The sequence below is a fragment of the Alexandromys fortis genome, unplaced genomic scaffold (genome assembly GCF_014885135.2).
Source record: "Alexandromys fortis isolate MF-2015 unplaced genomic scaffold, M_Fortis_MF-2015_v1.1 scaffold_192, whole genome shotgun sequence".
Lineage (NCBI taxonomy): Eukaryota > Metazoa > Chordata > Mammalia > Rodentia > Cricetidae > Alexandromys > Alexandromys fortis.
The window spans coordinates 220,012-240,305 of NW_026068071.1; the positions used below are offsets into that span (position 1 = coordinate 220,012).

Consider the following 20,294-nt stretch of genomic DNA (forward strand, 5'->3'; position numbering starts at 1 on the left):
GTTCAACATATAAAAGTCTGTCAATGAAATCCACCATATAAACAAACTGATTGGGAAAACCATTAGGTGCCAAAAAAGTCTTTGACAAAATTCAACATTACTTTGTGATAAAGGTCTTGGAGAGAGCAGGGATACAAGGAACATACCCAAACATAATAAAGGCAATATACAGCAAGCCAACATCAAAGTAAATAGAGAGGAACTAAAAGTGATCCCACTGAAATCAGGAACAAGACAAGGCTGTCCACTCTCTCCCTCTCCATATCTATTCAGTATAGTACTTGAGGTTCTAGCTAGAGCAATAAAACAACAAAAGGAGATCAAGGGGATATGAATTGGAAAAGAAGTCAAACTTTCACTATTTGCTGATGATATGATAGTGTACCTAAGTGATCTCAAAAGTTCTGCCAAGGAATTTCTACAACTCATAAACACCATCAGTTAATGTAGCAGATTACAAGATTAATTCAAAGATATCAGTGGTCCTCCTTTATAAAGGTAATAAATAGACTGAAAAAGAGATCAGAGAAACATCACCCTTTACAATAGTTACAAATAACATAAAATTTCTTAGGGTTACCCTAACCAAACAAGTGAAAGACCTGTATGATACGAGATTTAAGCCCTTGAAGAAAGAAACTGAAGAAGACACACACAAAAAAATGGGAAGATCTCCCATGCTCTTGGATAAGTAAAATTAACAAAGCAAAAATGGTAATCGTACCAAAAACATTCTACAGATTCAACACAATACCCAATAAAACCACAGCAAAATATGTCCCAGAACACAAAAGGATAATATTTACCTCCATATGGAAAAACAAAATACCCAGGATAGCCAAAACAATCCTGTACAAAAAAAGAAACTTCCGGAGGCATCACCATCCCTGACCTCAAGCTCTACTATAGAGCTACAGTAATGAAAACAGCTTGGTATGGCACAAAACCAGACACCTGAACAAATCAAATTGCAAACCCTGACATTAATCCACACACCTATGAACAACTAACTGATTTTTTGACAAAGAATCTGAAAGTATAAAGTGGAAAAAAGAAAACATCTTAAACAAATGATGCTGGCATAACTGGAGGTCAACATGTAGAAGATTGCAGATATATCCATACCTGTCACCATACACAAAACTCAAGTCCAAATGGATCAAAGACTTCAACATAAAGCCATCCACACTGAACCTCAAAGAAGAGAAAATGGGAAGTACACTTGAACACATTGTAGAAGGCTGCTTGCTGTTTCCTGGCCACCCAGACTCAAAATAACCACACAGAAAATTAAATTAAATCACTGTTTGGCCTATTCACTCTAGCTTTTTGTTGGCTAGCTCTTACCTCTTAATTTAACCTATTTCTGTTAATTTGTGTAACATCTTGTGTCTGTGGCTTACCTAGGCAAGGTTCTGTCTGGCATCTGTCTCTGGCAGGTCTACATGGCTTCTCCTCACTCTGCCTTCTTTTTCCCTGCCTACCTCTATTCTGCCTTGCCAGGCCAAAGACAGATTCTTTATTAACCAGTGATATTTACAGCATACAGAGGGGAATCCCACATCACCTCCTCTTTTTTGTTTAAATAAAAAGGAAGGTTTTAACTTTCACATAATAAAATTACATATAACAAGACAAGTATCAAGCAAGAATTATAGTTACAATATTGATATCTACTTTATCTTTTATCATAACTAAGGAAAACTATAACTCTAACTATAACATCTATTCTTCACCTCAATCAAAGAACTCAAAAGGATATAATATTACTGTCCCTCAACAGAAGACCAGATAAGGAAAATGTGGTACATTTACACAATGGAGGATAACTCAGCAGTAAAAATGACATCTTGAAATTTTCAGGCCAATAGATGGAACTAGAAAAAGCCATTCTGAGTGAGGTAACCCAGATACAGAAAGACAAATGTAATATGTATTCACTCATATATATATAATATACAAATATATTATGTAGATAATAAACATAAAGCAAAGGACAATCAACCAACAGGCTACAACCCTAGAGTACCTGAGAAACAAAGAGGACCCTAAGACTGACGCACATGTATCTGCCTAGGAAGGGAAAAAAAGACAAGATCTGAGTAAATTGGGAGTGTGGAGGGCAGGGAGAGGGTGGAAGTAGAGGTAAGAAGGGGAAATGAGAGGGGAGAAATGTATAGCACATTCCTGCTCAAACAGTTAAAATGAGAAGGATTTAATAAAAAAGAAAAAAAATAACGTTGAGAACAGTTCAGATGATAGAGTCTGGTCTTAGGAAGTTTCAATAGGAAATTTAAAAACTCTCTTGGGTCATTTGTTATTTTGAATTAAGAGTCTGTGGTTCTTGTCAGCTGGGCTGAAAAAATCAGCTGTGGTTAACAAGATACCAGAACTACTCAAGTGAAGCCTTTGTTTTGCTGGGAAACTCAATTCTGGTCATCTGAAGCTGAGAAACTAGCAGTAATTTAGGAGAGAGCAGCATCATTGATGTGAAAGTATTTCCAGAGAGTCAGTACACAGAATCTGTGTTCCAGACATAGCTGGCAGCTGAATGTGATAGTCCAAGCATCACTCAGATGGTAGTGGTTTTGAAGACATGAGGGGGTTGGGGAGAGCAGCTGCAATTTGGCATTATAAAAGGCTGGGAGAGGCCATTGGAGAAGTTGCAACCTCAGTAGCAGTTGAAGGCCTAGGACTGAAGGGGCCATGGAAAGAAGTGTATGCTTGGCAACATGAAGAGAGCCTAGGAGAGGCTATTGGTGAAAGCAAAGCCCAACTGCAGGAGAAGACCCCAGCACTTTGGAGATGCCAGTACAATGGGATAATCACCAAGAACAGCAGCATCCTTGAACTGGAGCCTGGCAGAGTTTAGAAGGCAAGCCGTGTATGCTGCTGAGGGCAGAGACAAGAAGTGACCCAAGCCCTTTGGAGGAGCCCAGAATACGTGAATCCCAGACATTGGAAGTTTGGTCTTGTTTGTTCGGATTGTGACTGTGCCCTGGTTCTTCCCTCTTGAAATGTGAAGTTATTTAATTTAATTTTGAGTTTTACAGGAATGTAAAGCTAAAAGACTTTGAACATCTTTTTTGGGGGAAGGATTGTATGAATTAGAGAAGTCAAGGACATCACAAGCAAGCCCACTGAATTTATGAATGTGGGCTCAGAGAGACTCAGAGAGATGCAATGGACAACCAGAAAGCCTGCATGCGACTGACCTGGGCCCTCTGCATATATGTTACAGTTTTGTACCTTGGTCTTCTTGTGGAACTCTCAACATTGGGAGCAGGAGCTGTCTCTGACTCTTTGAACAGCATTTGGGATCCTATTCCTCATACTGGGTTTCCTTGTCCAGCCTTAATACAAGGGGAAATGCCCCGTTTTACTGCGCCTTTGATATGCCATGTTTTGTTGATATCCATGGGAGGGTTGCCCTCTTTTCTGAATGGAAATGGAGGAGGAGTGGACGGAGGGGTTATTGCCGTTGCAATTTTGAAATAATCATCTTTAAAAGATTTGGAAATTTTTAAAGAAATTGGATATTTTAAAAAGACTGGAGTTTTTAATATGTTTGAATTTGTAAGGACCTCGGGACTTTTATTTATATTTTCTATTGTAATATGAATATTAACACGGGGGACATGGGAGATGAATGAGAAAGGAAAGTTTCTAAATGAAAAGTCATGTGTTTATGTGTCAGGTTGACAAGATGCCAGTTGTACTGGCTAGTTTTTTGACAACTTGACACAAACTAGAGTCATCAGAGACAAGGGAGACTCAATTGAAAAAATAAAATGCCTCCATAAAGTCAGGAGGTAAGCAAGTCTTTAGGGTATTTTCTTAATTACTGGTGTGAGAAGGTCCAGCCCATTGTGAATGGTGCCACCCTTAACACAGTTCATGGGTGTTATAGTTAGTTAGGACTGTTGGTTGCTTCTCTTCTTTGAAAGCTTACGTGGTACCTTCTGGTATCATAAAGCTAGTCCTCAGGGAGGGTGAATTCTGGTCAGTTCTAGCTAATGGATCTCTGGGCCTTGTTTTTGAGTACATGTCATCTTCAGCAATAGGTATTTACCTTCAAACTCTGAGGAATAACCAAAGACAACAGCAGTAAGCTATATTTTGGTGAGTTTCTGAGACAGCCCTGGCCAAAACTCAAAAGAGTACTTCTCATGTCAGGTATTGAGTTTTTTTTTTTTTTTTTTTTGTTAAGTGGTCCTTGGCTCCTTGAAGAAGTACCATTAGCACAGATGAAAACAGTTCAACGAAACTATGTATGCATATAAGTATTTAATTAGCTGTGTTATAGGTTTTTTAGGTAAATGGTTAATAGTATGATTTCTTATGGCCTTTTCAGTCATCCATATGGCTATTTTATCCCCCCATCTTCCTATAGCTACCTCTCTCCCCTTCACTAAGGAACTTGCCCCCACATGATTACTTAAATCCTGTTATTTCCCTTTACCCTCCTCCCTTCTTCTTCTTCTGTATCTACCTCCCTAACCCTCCGTACAGAGCCTCTTTCCCCATTTCTGCTATCAGATCACTTTACCCTACCATTCCTCTTTGCCCTCTTCCAACCTTCTTCTGTATTTGCCCCCTCCTCTTTCCTAACGAACCCCCTTTCCCACTTCCCTGATCAGATCACTTGTAACCTGCTATTCCCCTCTCTATTGCTCCTCAACTCTCCTGTTCTAGCAATGCCCCCATTGAACTTTGCTGGTTTCTGTAGTTACTATAGGCAATATACTCACATTTGAAGATCTGGAGCTGGGAGCCACCAATTAGAGAAGACACAACTTTTGTAGGACAATTTTCAAACTCACAATTTTAAAAGAATCCAGTTACAATAAGGTGAAGCTACCATTTGGCTTATTTGCTATATAAGAATTCTATATTTAGGACTAAATTACCGTTTGAAATGAGAAACTTTCAACTCTTTTTAAATAAAGCAATTGTAGTTTATTGGTTTGATTGAACATTAGGAGCTGAAATGGGGACTCTCCTGTCTTCCACTAAAAAGTCCAGTCTTAAAGATGCTACCAACTTTATCCTTGTCAGTCTGTAAAGATTAATATTTGTTAATATTATTGTCCACATTGGTATTAGGGCTGAGCAGTTAGCATATGTTTGGTGATGGAAGGCTGATCTTCAAATAGCACTTAACCCACACATAGATTTTGATTGTTGATCACTTCATCTTCTGGTACACTGAAAACTCCATGCCTGTCTTCTTTATTGTCCCTTTTCTGCTGCCAGCTCTTTGTTAACTTTGGGGCTTGAGTATGTTCACACTGGATTGGTTGGTTTGGGTGGTTTAACTGTTCTTCATCACATGGCCATGGCAATGGTAGTTTAGTGTTTAAATGTCTGTTTAGCTGAAATGTTCTTTCTTGATCAGGCACATTGGCCCTGATTCTGAAGAGAAATGTGGGGAGAGGAGCTTCTGGATTGTCACAGCTTGACAGAGGAGCAAAGTAGCAAGCACGATGTTACAGATCGATTTACATGGACAGGTCTTTATAGGCTCCAGGTATATACCATAGAGTGTGGTGTGAAGTACAGGAGGAGTCGGACGGGGGCACCTTACTAGGAGTGCTGCAGGGCAAAGGTGCACTTTTTGTATATCGCATACAGGAGGAGGATCGAGCGTAGCATCTGCTTGCACATAGCCAAGGTCATCTCAATCTGAGGCTCCTTGAGTCCTGTGGGCCATTGTTGCTCCTTGCTAATAACTTTAGTGAAGGCCGATGTGTCTGAAACCCTGAGGGTTCCAGTCCACTTAGGTGGCTGGACTGTAATATACCTGCCAAAGACAGAATCCACTCCAACGAGGCGGACCGGCTTGGGCCTCTTAATCAGTACTTTCTTCTGGATGGTGGTCTCGTGCTCTGATAGTTGGCCAGGTGACCATGGGCTCCCTGTTTGAACCACCGGTGGGCTGTCTAAGATAACAGCAACTTCCTGAAAGCACCTTTGAACTTCAAGGTCAGAAGGGGTCTGTGGGAAGAAATGAGAATCCCTAAAAGGGTGTTTGGATGAAAAGGTAGGTGTTGTGTGCCGCAGCCATCGCAAATTCTCGTCCAGTGGGGTCCACGGTGAAAAGAGCTGGTATCCTGCCATTGACAGCCAGACTCCTGCACAACACAGACTAGATAGATGGTCGCAGCTGAGTCTTTCCTCTTTTCTCCACCCAGCACCTAGCAACCTTTGTGACCCAGACAAACAAAACCTGACCAATAGCAAGGCTCCAGGCTGGAGGCTGGAGGTGTCCCTCTGTGAGGTGTCAGAACCTGCCTACTGCCCAGTCCTTAGAAAGTCAGTTGTGGGACTCTGGAGACCAGGCCCTTTTTTTTTGGTCACATCATCACGTTATGAGTGAAAGATGATAGTTTATAATTATTTTCTGATGTGCAATAAAAGTGAATAGGAAGTAAGATGTTATAATTATACCAGTAATGCAGAAAATGTCACTAGGTCACCTTTAAAAGCATCTTAAATAACATAGCATAATGAAAGCAATGAACAAACCCAGAAAGACATTCTCCCCTGTTGTTCTTCATTTCTCTTCTTTGTGGTTCTCTTCTCATTGGATGTTTTTGCTCAGAAAAACTCAGCTGTGGTGTTAGAATATGTTTTCTTTATCTTGTTCTGTGTTATTTTTGTCTTTTTTTTGTTGGTTTCTTCAAGAGCGAGCCTGTGTGTTGCAGTTGGAACTTGCTAGCACGTGTGAGGCTCTGAGTTCAGTCTCCAATGCTTAAAAAACAAATAAAAAATAATGGCTTGCTAAGTAGACTAGTCTAGTCTTGAGCATTCTATATTTCCCAGACTAGCCTTGACCTTGCTTTATATCCCTAGGTATCTTAGTACACTAGGTAACTCAGGTTAGCCACCAAAACATGATCATCCTGCCTCAGTTTCCCAAGTGCTGGAACTACAGTTGCACACCATCATGCTGGTGCTTGTTCTGTTTTGTTTTTTAAATATATCTTTGAAGACAGAGGGGCATTCATAAATATGAAGTAATGCCAGTGGCCTTAGAGAGCCAAGCTCCACGCAGGTGGAAAGAGAGGGGGCATTTGTCTCGGAGCCTCAAGTACCTCTAGGCATGTTTGAAAGTCAAAGTGAAAAAAAAATCAGTGAGCTTTTTGGTAAGGGGAAAGGACAGATGTCCTTGAGAAGAGTCAAGTGCAGGCTTCAGGAGAGGAATAGATGCCGAAGTACTTAAGGAGCAGTTAGAGAAGTGATAGGGAGGCTTTGAGGGTACACTAAAGTAATCTTTCACTAAAGTTGAGGGGGAAGAGCAAAAATATCTTTGCGTAGTAACTTCCTTATCAAAATACATTTTTCATTTTCATTTTTAAAATTTCATCTTGCATTCCATCTACTGTTCTCCCTTCCATTCCCCCCCCCCGCCTCTCCCCGACGTACTCCCCATCCACTCCTCCCAGTGGGTAAGGACTCCCATGGGAAATCAACAAAATGTTGTCCATTAATTTAGGGGAGAACCAAGCCCCCCCACTCCTGTATTAAGGCCGAGCATGACATCCCACCATAGGAAATGGGCTCCAATAAATTAGTTCATGCACCAGGGATAGATCCCAGTCCTACTACCAGTAACCTCACAGATAGTCCAAGCTTCACCACTGTCTCTCACTTATGGAGAGCCTAGTTTGGTCCCATGGAGGCTCCACAGCTGTCAGCCTAAAGTTCATGAGTTTCTATGAGCTTGGTGCAGTTGTTACTATAGATATCTCCATCATGATCTTGACCTCCCTTGCTCACATATTCCCTCCTCCATCTCTTCAGTTGGATTCCCAGAGTGCAGCCTGGTGCTTTGTTATGGAACTCTGCATCTGGTTCTGTCAGCTGTTGGATGAAGGCTCTATGATGATAGTTGGGGTATTCATCAAGCTGATTACAAGGGAAGGCAAGTTCGGGCTCCCTCTCCACTATTGCTAGGAGTTTTAGCTGAAGTCATTTTTGTGGATTCTTGCAAATACCCCTAGCATTAAGTTTCTCTCTAATCCCATAATGGTTCTCTCTATCAAGATCTCTTTTATTGCTCTTCCACTCCATCCCTCTCCCCAATTTGACCATCTTGTTCCCTCATCTTCTTATCTCCCAACCCCTCCTCTTTACTGTCCTCCTTCACCCCCAGTTTTCTCAGGAGCGCTCATTTATCTCCCCGTTCTGTTGTTTATGCTTGCATCTGTAGTTCCTGATCATTTGCCCATATTTTCCATTTCCAGAGTTCCCTAGGTTTGTGTTTCATTTATTGCTTCTCAGTTTTAAAATCTCGAACCATTTCCTTTACCTGTTTGATTGCTTCTTCTTAGTTGTCTTTAAGGGATTTGTTGATTTCTTCCAATTTTTTGTTTGTCTCTTCTTCCATTTCTTTAAGGTAATATTTCATTTCTTCTTTAAGGACCTCAGTCATCTTCATAAAGTTTTTTTCAGTATCATTTTCTTTTGCTTCATCTGTGTTAGGATATTCATGTCTTCTTGCTGTAGAGCCACTAGTTTCTGGTGTTGCTTTATTGCTTTTTGAGTTGTTTAGTGTATTCTTACCTTGTTGTCTCTCCATCTCTTCCTCCAATCAGTATGAGTGGAGCCTGTGCTTCAGGGGGCTGGTCCCTCTTCCTTAAATTGGTGTGGCTGGAGGCTGTTGCTCTGTTGAACACACCTTCTGGTGCAGGCAGGGCTAAGCCTCCAGCAATCGATTCTCTAGGTGGAGAGAGAGAGAGAGAGAGAGAGAGAGAGAGAGAGAGAGAGAGGGAGAGAGAGGGAGGGAGAGAGAGAGAGAGAGAGAGAGAGAGAGAGAGAGAGAGAGAGAGAGAGAGAGAGAGAAGGCAGAGTCAGTGAGAAGCCATGGAGCCTTGCTGGACATAGACACAAGCAGTCAGCTAGAACCTTGCTGATAGGCCACAAGCCTCATGGTAAAATATAAAATGGGTTAATTTAAGTTATTTAAGAGTAAGTCAGAAATATACTTAAGCTATTGACCAAACAGTATTGCAAATAATATAGTTTTTGTGTATTTATTGCAGGACCAGACATGACAGCAACATCCACCAATGTGGATAACTACATCCTGAGAAAGTTTGAAAAGGAATTCTAGACACAAAAAACAGAGTTTAACACAGCTTCTTGCTTTGTTTGCTAGAAGCAAGCAGAGGCATCATTCTTTTTAGAAAGGTCTTCTTATTCAGCAGTGACAGAAAAAAAAACTGCACAGTTTTGAAACGGCTGCTTTCTGGACCATGCTGCTAGCATAAAATCTGACTCTTTTGGGAGGTCTGGCTATGGGGTATTTAAATGGGGTTTGTGAGGAGAGTGCTACAACTTGCTTAATGGCATCACAGATCTGCTATGAACCAACCCTAGATCTAGGGTAGAGAGAACAGCTCTCAGAGGCAGGGAATGGACCTCTGACATGTTGGACTGGGTGGAACCAAAAGGCAAAGCAGCCTTAGTCCTAGTAATGCTGTTTAACATCTTAAGAAGTGCTCTTGGACAGAAAAGGATTTCAGATACACAATAGAGCAGATTCAGGCATACAATACCTCTAAAGGAGACACATTGTGTTTAAAAAATGTATGTAGGTTGGGGAGAGAGAAGAAAAAGAGTAAAGAGACAGTAAATGTAATATAAAAGAGTACAGACAGTCATGGATTAAAGGAGTAAAGATAATAAAAATATTAAACTTGTAGAAAAAGTAACAGAGTAAGAAAAATAAGCCACATAAAATTGAAATATACACAGAGAATTTGGATTATGTATATGATTGTGTTTTCTTTAAACTTTTGACTGTGCAGAAGGTAAGTACAGAGAGATATTTCATTGTATGGGCTGCTATGCTAAATCAACATATGTACTTTAAAGGTATTTTGTCTTCAAAATTCGGGTCTAAGGATATGTTGCTTTGGAAAAGAGGTTCTTCTTTTGTTTTCACAGAGGATGAGAACCTGTAGGTTCCTTCCAGACTAATGTGGTTTGATAGATCAAGACCCTCTGAAAGGTTGCTGTAAACACCCCCCAAAATACTTTGCCCCCAAAAAAGCAGAAATCAGTTTGGAGAGAACTACGCCCCAATTCCCAAATATTGTTTATAAATGTTTGTTACCCTACAAAGAGGTAACTGTTCCTATTGGTAATCAGAAGATATACATTACAAATAATGAAGAAATAGAAATGTATCAAATAGGCAAAGTGATGAAGAATCTGGATGAATGGTAATATTGAACTGTTGGTTAGATTTTATGAAGTAATGCCCTGTGACAATGTAGATAAGGTGAAGCCATTTTGGTCAAGTGGTATGTGTGTGGAGTAGGTGGGTAGGTGTTTGTCAAAAAAATTTAAGAGGACTATATTGATATATTTTTGCAAAACACTTTAGTTTTGTTTGGAGGAGGAAGCTGAAGGTCATGTAGTTGTTCATCACTTGGGGAATACTAATGATGGCAGAGGTACATGATAAAATATTATACAGTAATTGGAAACCAGAATTCGGCCATGGAGTCCATAGAAAAACATGGAACCAATTTTTTTCAATAGTAATATGGTAGACATACAAATTAAATAGTAGAAATGAGATCCATAAGTAATATACACGCACAAAACAGCACTGCTTTTTTCCTAAGATACATTAGAAGTTGTATAATGTATACAACTCCTGAATAAATAGGTTCCTTTTCTTTCCTTTCTCTCCCCGTCTCATAGCTTTGTCTATTGATTTACCTGGGTGTGCCTATGAATTTTATTAAAATTCCACTGCAAATGTTTTTCTATGTTGTGAAAATAACAAAACATTTTCTCATAAAAATAGGAGTTAAGGGGCTGGAGAGATGGCTCAGTGGTTAAAAGCTATTGTGGTTAAGTAGCATTGGCTATTCTTTCAGAGGACCCAGGATCAATTCCCAGCATCAACACAGTGGCTCATATTCCTTTGAAACTACAGCTCCAGGGGATCTGATGCAATCTTCTGGCCTCTGTGGGCACCACACAATCATGTGGTACTCAGTTCTACATGCAGGCAAAACATTTATACATATTAAGTGAAATTAATTAAAAATAAAGGTAGGAATTGGAGAAGAGAGTAGAAGTGAATTTGATCAAAACACATTATATATATTCATTAAATTCTCCAACAATAATAAAATATACTTAAAATATTTAAATATGAACATGCATATTTAAAAGCACTTTGATTTGGGTCAGTACAGAAGAATGCTATATAAAATAAATAATTTAAATATTTAATTAGATATATAAATTATATATAATTTTTCCTGGTGAGAGCAATTAACATATATCCATGGCTACTTCTCCTGATGGATCTCTTTTAGAAAGTCTGTCTGCTTTGTTAGCCTGCATAGAAGGACACAGTAAGGAACTGACTATCAATAGAAGGAAAGCCAACATGATTGATGTAGCCTGCTTCTGTGCATTGTTTTGCTTTTGCAATCCCTGTTGCTGGTTAGCCCTATCCAATGGAGAGTAATCAGTACTGAGAAAGCTGACAAAGAGCTCCTTTTCAACTTTCAAACCTAGACAGGTATTCTAGTGATACATGTCAGGACATACAAGAACTTTTTTTTTTTTACAGTCCTTTGGCAGTAAAAAATTGTAAACTTGAATATCCACTAAGAAAAGTATAAATTTCCTTTGCAATACACTACTGTGAAACAGTGAAAATAAATGACTGGTGAGCTATGTTCATCAAAAAGTATAGACCAATGTTAAATTATAAACTAATATTAAATACTAAAATCAATGATTGAACCTTCCCCTGTAATCAGATTGATGACTAACTTAATTGTCAACATAGAACCTTCAGCCAGCAACTGGTGGAATCAGATACAGAGATCCACCGTGAAACACTGGGCTGAGCTTCTGGAGACCAGTCCAAGAGAGGGAGGAGTGGTGATATAAGCAAAGGGGTCAAAGCCATGATCGGAACACCCCCTGAAATAGCTGACCTGAGCTAGTGAGAGCTTACTGACTCTGGACTGACAGTGGGGGAGCCTGCATAGGACCAAACTAGGCCCTCTGAATGTGGGGGACAGCTGTAAGGCTTTGGAAGTCTGTGGGCCACTGGCAGTGGGGCTCATCCCTAGTGCCTGAGCATAGGAGCACATTCTCTTTGGAGGGCTATTTTTATCAGCCTAGATATAGAGGGGAGGACCTTGGGTCTGCCTCGAAGTGATGTATCAGACTTTGTTGACTTCCCATGGGAAGCCTTACCCTTTCTGAGGAATGGGTGGGGGTGGGAGAGAAAGGTGGGACAGGAGGAGGGGAGGGAGGGAGAATGGGGATAGCTATATACAATGAAAAAAGACAGTATTAAAAATTCTTACATCAAAAAAATCAATGATTGAAAGGATATGTCTGCTTACATACAGTTTCACGAATATGTTTAAAAGCATCGTACACTGTACATACTTGATGAGTGTTGAGGAATATTATTTTAAGGTGTGTGACTTTTGTTTATGATGCACTTGTTTAACTCTGTGAAGCTGTGATTATTTGCCTGTCTAAAACACCTGATGATCCTAATAAAGAGTTGAAGGCAAATAGCAAGGCAGGAGCAAGGATAGGCAGGCCTGGCAGGCTGAGATGATAAATAGAAGGTGAAACAAGGAAGAGAGGGAGCAAGATAAGAAGAAGAGGAGAACATTAAGGGCCAACTACACAGCTACACAGCAAGCCACGGTGAAAGAAGTAAAGAAAGGTATACAGAAATAGAGAAAAATAGAAGCCCAGAGGCAAAAGGTAGTCAGAATAATTTAAGAAAAGTTGCTTAGCAACAAGCTAAGCTAAGGTTAGGCATTCATAACAAATAAGCCTCCATGTGTGATTTACTTGGGAGCTTGGTGGTGGGTCCCCGAAAAAGCCAAAACATTAAAACATCACACAACAGACGAGCACATAGCTTAATGGGGATTATACAAATAACTAGAAGTATCATAAAATCAAAACCAAGTGTGTTTATTTTGGGGGAGAGAGGGATAAGCATGTGGTAGGGAAGGTGACTCAGAATATTCCAGCTGTGTCTCTGATGATTATTTTTATAAAAGCAAGAGCCAAAGCCGCTGCCAGGATCTGACAATAGCGATAGGTATAAACACAGAAACTGATGAAGAATGCATGCTACTGCTATGTCACACTAACATCACAATGTGCACAGAGACTCCCTGAATGAGAGACATGAATAGAGTCACCCATGTATCTGCTTATGTAAGTCTATATGATGGTCCTAGCTTGATATCAATACTGGCCATGGCCACACCATAACTAAGGATCATAAAAGTTTCAGAGCACAACTCTACATGCAAAAGAGGATTTCATGAAAATAACCTACCTCTTTGCTCTGAATCAACACCTATGAATAACTCATGATTTTTTATTCATTGAAAAAACAGACAATGGTAAGACAGCAACATAACTCAACAAATAAATGGAACAGAAGAAAAAACAATCGAGAATTAAAGAAAGACACACGCTTCCAAGGGAAAAGCAGGTAGGAAGAATGACTGAAAATTCTAGACTTCAAAACAATTTTGCAAAACTGCGACTATTGAGTATTTTTTTGGTGATGATGGAGAATACTAGTAGAATAAAAATAACTCATCAAACTGATGCAAATAGATTCTGGGGCAATGGCATTCATGTGATTGTTAATTCTAGAACCCTATACACAGTGAAATTATCAGTTACACAAGGGGAAAGCCAAGCTTTTTCGAACGGTAAGAATCCAAAAAGGTTACATTCTGCATAATCTTTATGAGAAGATTTCTTTAGGTAGTACTGGGTATAGAAACTTCAGGCTCTATTCTGAGAATGGAGGAAGGAGACAGTTCCAGCATACTATTTGTGCAGATTAAAACCAGGTTCGTGCTAGAAATAGAAGTCGGAAGCTCCAGGCGCAGCTTATTTCACGGAACAGATAATACGAATGAAATGCTGGATCATGGTGTGGCGTTGGTGACTCATGTTGCTCCTGTTTGACTCAAACTTGCTGTGTGCCAAGGATGACCTTGAACTTCCAATCTACCTGCCTTGACCTCCCCAGTGATGATATTACTGAAAAGGTCTACTATGCCCAGGAAAGAAACACCATGCCCAGTTTTATGCCAGGTTAGACATGTAGCTTAGTTGGTAGAATGCTTACCTAGTATTAAAAAAGATTTGGATTTGTTCTCTTGCACTGCATACACCTGTATGGTGATGCATGCCTGTAATTTAGTGGTAGAGGCAAGAGAATCAGAAGATCATGTTCATCCTCAGGTACATAACAATTCAAAGGTAGCCTGGGTTATGAAAAGTACATATGCACAATTAAAGGTGGTTGCAGATTTCTTTCTTATTTTTGTCAACTCTACAGTTGATAAGAGACTTATTTCCTTTTGCTTAAATCTGGCTTGCTTTGATGACTCCAAAAGTCATTCAGTGAGTATCTAGACTAAGAGAGAAGCCTCATATCTTGGCATGCTCAGACTGAGATTTTCTATCTTTGGGAGCCATTCACCATGTAAGAAATGCTGGTTTTCCTCAATGCTGTGCTAGCAGAAAGTTGAGACTCAGGGAAATGACCCTAGGTTTGCTAAGGCTTGATAGATCGCTAGTCTCTCAGTCCAATGGTAGCTAGCCATTTGGGAAGAATTATCAGACCTGTGTCAAGCTGCAGTAGGTCTGACTCCATAATCACCTGATTGCAAGTCCTTGGGAGACTTTTTTTGGGGACCACCAGTTGAGTCCATTACTACCCCAATAGGCTTGTTAGTAATTGGCTCTTTGTTTCCACATCTTGGGCTGGTTTTCATTGGTTATTGCTTTTGGTTTGGCAATGATGCAGGCTTGAATCCAGGAACTTGCATATACTAAATAAATGTTCTATAGCTGAGCAACATCTTTGACCTTTTGAGACAGTTTCTAATGTATACATGCACAGTGTGTTTTCAATTTGTCAGTATGAAAAAAGGGAAAAATCTACTGAAACTCCAAGGAATCTTTAAATGAAACCTAGCAAGTATTGAGTTTAAATATAAGGAATTCAAACGTGCCATAATTTTGAGAAACTGATGTACTTTAATAAAAAAATTAAAAGACCACCAGTTATAGTTAAGTTCAATGAACGTTATTTCAAATGACCCAGGAAACAGGATTTTGATTGTATAGAGAAAATTCTTGTAGTTCAATGAGAATCGTAACAGAAATGTTGATTATTTGACTAAGGAAACCTAAATCAAAGTAACAATGACTTCTCTTTGATCAGGAAAAGGGAAAGAAATATTTTTCCATACATGGACACTGCCACATAGTCAAACACTTCTTTTGGAAGGAGCATAAATTAGAATTCTAAAAAGCAAACACACTAAAAGTTTGTTAGGTGATATGGTATGGAAAATTGTCTTGCTTTGACATTTATATATTACATGAATTTCACATTGTATTCTGTTGTGGGAGCTTGATCCATTTAGCTAATGACATTTGGCATGACTAGCCCTGTGGGTGTGTCTTTTTCTAGATACTTGATGAGATAAAATAGAAGAAGGGTCACACACCCTCTCTCTTGGGTGGTTGGAGCAGGAGCAAACATTGGGATTGGTATGGATTCTTGTATATTGACACAAATGTAAAATTATTTTTCTATTACTGTTTAAGATCATTTGTATATTGATACAAATTTATCTGTTTACAGATTGTTTATTTTTATAATGTGAAGTTTTAGTGTTTAAACTTTATAGGTTATTAAATTTACAGGTTAATAGTCACCCATATTTGTCACACTTATGGTTATGTTAGTTAGGTTTTCTAGATGCACAGTGATGTATTTCATATAGATAGGTAATCCTCAAACACATCAAAGACCTACAGAATATGACATTTAAATATTTTAATAACTTAAAATTCTGTTGATGTGAGACATGACTGCTCCTGGTAGCACCCATATATCTACTCCAGAGAGAATGATGTGCACCCAATACACTCCATCTGGAGCTTGTTTTCTTTTTGGCAAAACTAGCCTATTGGGCAAAGGACTGCTCTTGACTAGATTTCTGACAGTTAGCATGCTGTCCAATCCCGACAAGAAGGACTCAAGGAAAAGTGACTGCTGAGCCTTGCCATGACAGTCTTTCAAATTTTCATGTTCCTGAAAATGATCTGTCAGGGATTCTATGCCTATAGCCAAAGTTGGATGCCCCAATGTTGCAGAGAAACTTTAGGTAACTGTTCAGGCAACCAGTTGTTTCTGTCATTTTTTTTTTTTTTTGCATTTTTTGGAAGTCGTTTGCTTGTACTTCCTGCTTACTCAGGTAATAATACTTTCATTCTCAAGTCTTTGGTGGATTGAAGACTAGATAGTTATAGTTACAATCATCTTGCATCTTAGCTAAGGTCATACTAGGTATAAGACTTAAACTCTTCAGGATAAGACAACTATTGGGCTAATCTCTGTAATTTGTCAATTGCTTATGGTCTGGACATTTAGAATGTATTACTTGCTTGATGTTGTTCTTGTTGATTGTAGTTTCATTTTTGTTTATGTTATTTCCTTTTCTTTCTTCTAGACAACTTGATAGTTCTTATTGTATATAGTCTTATGTTATGATTAGAACTTTCGTTTTTACTCTAATAAAGCAAAATTTATTATTTATTTTTTATGTTTATCAACAGCATGTTGTTGATAAACCCTTTTATCATTAATGAATTTCTTTTTTATGATTCTTTTTGTTTTTTAAAATTTCATTTTATATTCACATCACAGTTCTAACTCCCACTATTCCCTTACCCCCCCACAGCCCCCCCCCCACATCCACTCCTCCAAAAGGGTAAGGGCTCCCATGGGGAGTCAACAAAGCCTGGCCCATTAAGCTGAGAAAGGACCAAGCCTGCTTCCCCCCCGCCCCCATATTAAGATAAGTGAGCATGGTATCCCACCATAGGGAATGGGCTCCAACAAGCTAGCTCGTGTGCCAGGGATAGATCCTGGTCCTACTGCCAGGGTGCCTCAGATAGACCAAACTGCACAACTGTTTCCCATATGCAGAAGGCCTAGTTTTGTCCCTTGGAGGATCCACAGCTGTTGATCTAGAGTTCATGAGTTGCCTCAAACTTGGTTCAGCTGTCTCTATAGATTTCTCTATCATAATCTTGGCCTCCCTTGCTCATATATTCCCTTCTCCCACTCGAACTGGATTCCCAGAGCTTGACTTGGTGCTTGGTTGTGGATCTCTGCATCTGGTTCTGTCAGTCGCTGGATGAAGCCTCTATGATGATAGTTGGGGTGTTCACCAATCTGGCTACAGGGCAAGGCCAGTTCAGGCACCCTCTCCACTATTGATAGGAGTCTTAGCTGGGGTCAGCCTTGTGGATTCTTGGGAATTGCCCTAGCATCAGGTTTCTCCCTAACCCCATAATGGCTCTCTCTATTAAGATAACTCTTCCATTGCTTCCCCACACCATCTCATCTTTCTTCTCACCTATCTTGTTTTCTCATGTTCCCATCCTTCATTTGCTTCCCTTTACTGGCCTCCATTCCCAGTTTACCCAGGAGATCTCATCTAATTCCCCTGGCCAGGCCACTCCATGTGACCCTTTTTAGGGTCCTCCTTGTTACCTAGATTCTCTAGAGCTGTGGATTGTAATCTGAGTGTCTTTTGATTTACATCTGTTATCCAATTATGAATGAGTACATACTGTGTTTATTTTTGAGTTTGGGTTGCCTCATTCAGTATGATTTTTTTAGTTCCATTAATTTGCCTGTAAATTTCATGATCTTGTTATTGTTTTTACAGCTCAGTAATACTCCATTGTGCAAATGGAATACATTTTCCTTATCCATTCTTCTGTGGAGGGGCATCTAGGTTGTTTCCAGGTTCTGGCTACTATGAATAAAGCTGCGATGAATATTGTGGAGCAAGTGTCCTTGTAGTATGATTGGGCATCCTTTGGGTATATGCCCTAGAGTCGTTTCATTGGGTCTTGAGGTAGATTGATACCCAATTTTCTGAGAAACTGCCATACCAATTTACAAATTTGCACTCCCACCAGTAGTGACTTACTCCATATCTTCTCCATCATAAACTATCCTCAGTATTTTTTTTATCTTACCCATTCTGACAGGTATAAGATTGTCTCTCAGAGTCATTTTGATTTGTATTTTCCTGATGTTTAAGGATGTTGAGCAATTCCTTAAATGTCTTTTGGCCATTGGAGATTGTTCTCTTGAGAATTCCCTGTTTAGCTCTGTACCCCATTTTTAAAAAATTGGATTATTTTGTATTTTGATGTGACCTGAGCTGACCTCATCTTCCTGCCCTATACATCCTTGAGAAAGGCGTAGTTACACTAAAGTTCTGCATCTTCAATAATTCATCTGTCAGATTGAATTATTTCATCTAGGCTCATCCTGCCGTGGTAACTTGACTCTCTAATGAGTGCAGTGAGAAAAGTCATGTTGTCACTAGAAGCTTACCTATAAAGTTAGCACTAATAAAATCCTGACCCACACAGGTCAATGCATAATAATGATTGGACTTTCCATCCCTGGGGCAACTTGGCATGTTAACACAGAAATATATCTAGAGAATGGGCCTGAGCCAGGACAAAAAAGACCACAGACATCCCCTGTGACCTTTAATGACTCACACAGTGGCTGTATTTCTGCAGTAGAAGAAATGTCTCCATTATTCCTTTTGACCAGGAGACGATGTAGTTGAGTCAGTAGTTGAGGCAAACAGATGCCAAGGTGGTCTTGATGGTTCCTGTCCCCAGTGTTCCTGCCCTGTCCCTTCCTCTCCACTGAGATCTGAGCAGGACCTGTGTGTGATGTGCTTCCAAGAGCACACAATAAAGGGAAAAGTTTAGAGATGAATTAAATTTCCAAATAGGTTAGTTTATTTTTTTTTTTAGAAAATCTGTTTATTTGTGTGTGTGTGTACAAGTGAGTGTGGTTGTCCAAAGAGACCAGAAGGCAACATTGGATCCTCTGGAGCTGTAAATATAAGCATTTTTGAGCTCCCTGATGTTGGTTCTGGGAACTGAACTTATATCCTCTGTGAAAGCACCACCACAGAGCATCTGGTGCTTATCAACTACTCGACTACATTTGCAACTAAAACCCCCAAATGGAGGGCAGACTTGCAGTGGAGTTTTTGTTGTTTAATTTGAAGATTTCCCTCTAATCTGGATCTCTGAGTTAGGAAGATATACACCTTTCATCTAGGTCTCTGCTGGAAGCCTGTAAAAGGACATAGAAGAAGGAAGCTTTTGTTTTTCGCCTGCTTGCCCTCACTTTGCTAGCAAGTCCTTTCCTTCACTGTCATTAGAGCTTACTTCTACAGAATTGCAGTGTACATTGAAAGGAGCTGAGACGTCCAGCCGTGTGGACTGAGCAACTTCTGGATTCTTGGACTTTCTGCTCACAGCCAGCCATGTATAAGCCGTTCTATTCACAGTCAGCCTATAAAAGGAATTCGAAGAAATCTTATAAATATATATTCTTTCTATAAGTTCTGTTACTCTAGAAAACCCTAAGGAATACATGCTCTTAAATGCTGAGCCATCTTTCCAGCCCCAGTTTTTGGGAAACCAAAAGGAAGATTAACTCTAGCCTGACATAATCAGACAAAAAGAGGGACTGGATCCCTCTTTAAGTCAGAATTCTCCTCTAGGGATTAATATATANACAGAATGGCAAGCAGCCTCTATGACCTCCTAGCAGACTCAGTTTTTCCAGTCCTCAAAATGTCAGGGCTTCAGGAAAATGGTTGCAGGAAATATATTTTTCCAATAACCTGTGTAAACTCAAAAGCTGACTCATCCCCAGATATAACCTTGATTGAACCTTTGTGAGACTAGCTACGCCCAAATTACTGATCCACAGAGACTTCACCACAGTCAATGTATTTCATTGTAAGTCACTACTTTGCTTTTGTTTTGTGGAATGGAACTGGGAATCTAACTGAGAGACTCATACATACTAGCTCGGCAAGTCCTAGACTTCTGACTTCCATGTTAATGTTTTATATAAGTGACAGGAGAAACAAAGAGGAGAAAGAAAACCTTCAGGAAACAATGCACCCTTGAAGACCATATTTCAATTGGCACCCACAAAATTATGAGTACATATCTCCCCGACCTCCACGCTGCCTCATATCCACACACGCCTAAAAACCATGTTGGGCTATATTCCGTATATCCCATGAACTTTGGAGTAGTTTTGAACCTAAGATGTAAGTCGGATCCAAGAATGGGTAGAAAGATGAAGCCTAAACAGAGTAAAGTTCAGA

At 39.6% G+C, this 20,294-nt stretch overlaps 1 protein-coding gene across 1 annotated transcript; it reads right to left on the minus strand.

Annotated features, from left to right (window-relative positions):
* Positions 1-5,586: 5,586 nt before the first annotated feature.
* On the minus strand, positions 5,587-6,120 carry LOC126487941 (FANCD2 opposite strand protein-like). The gene has a single exon (XM_050121006.1). It carries the CDS (start codon positions 6,118-6,120, stop codon positions 5,587-5,589), a length of 534 nt encoding a protein of 177 aa, XP_049976963.1.
* Between the last annotated feature and the right edge of the window lie 14,174 nt (positions 6,121-20,294).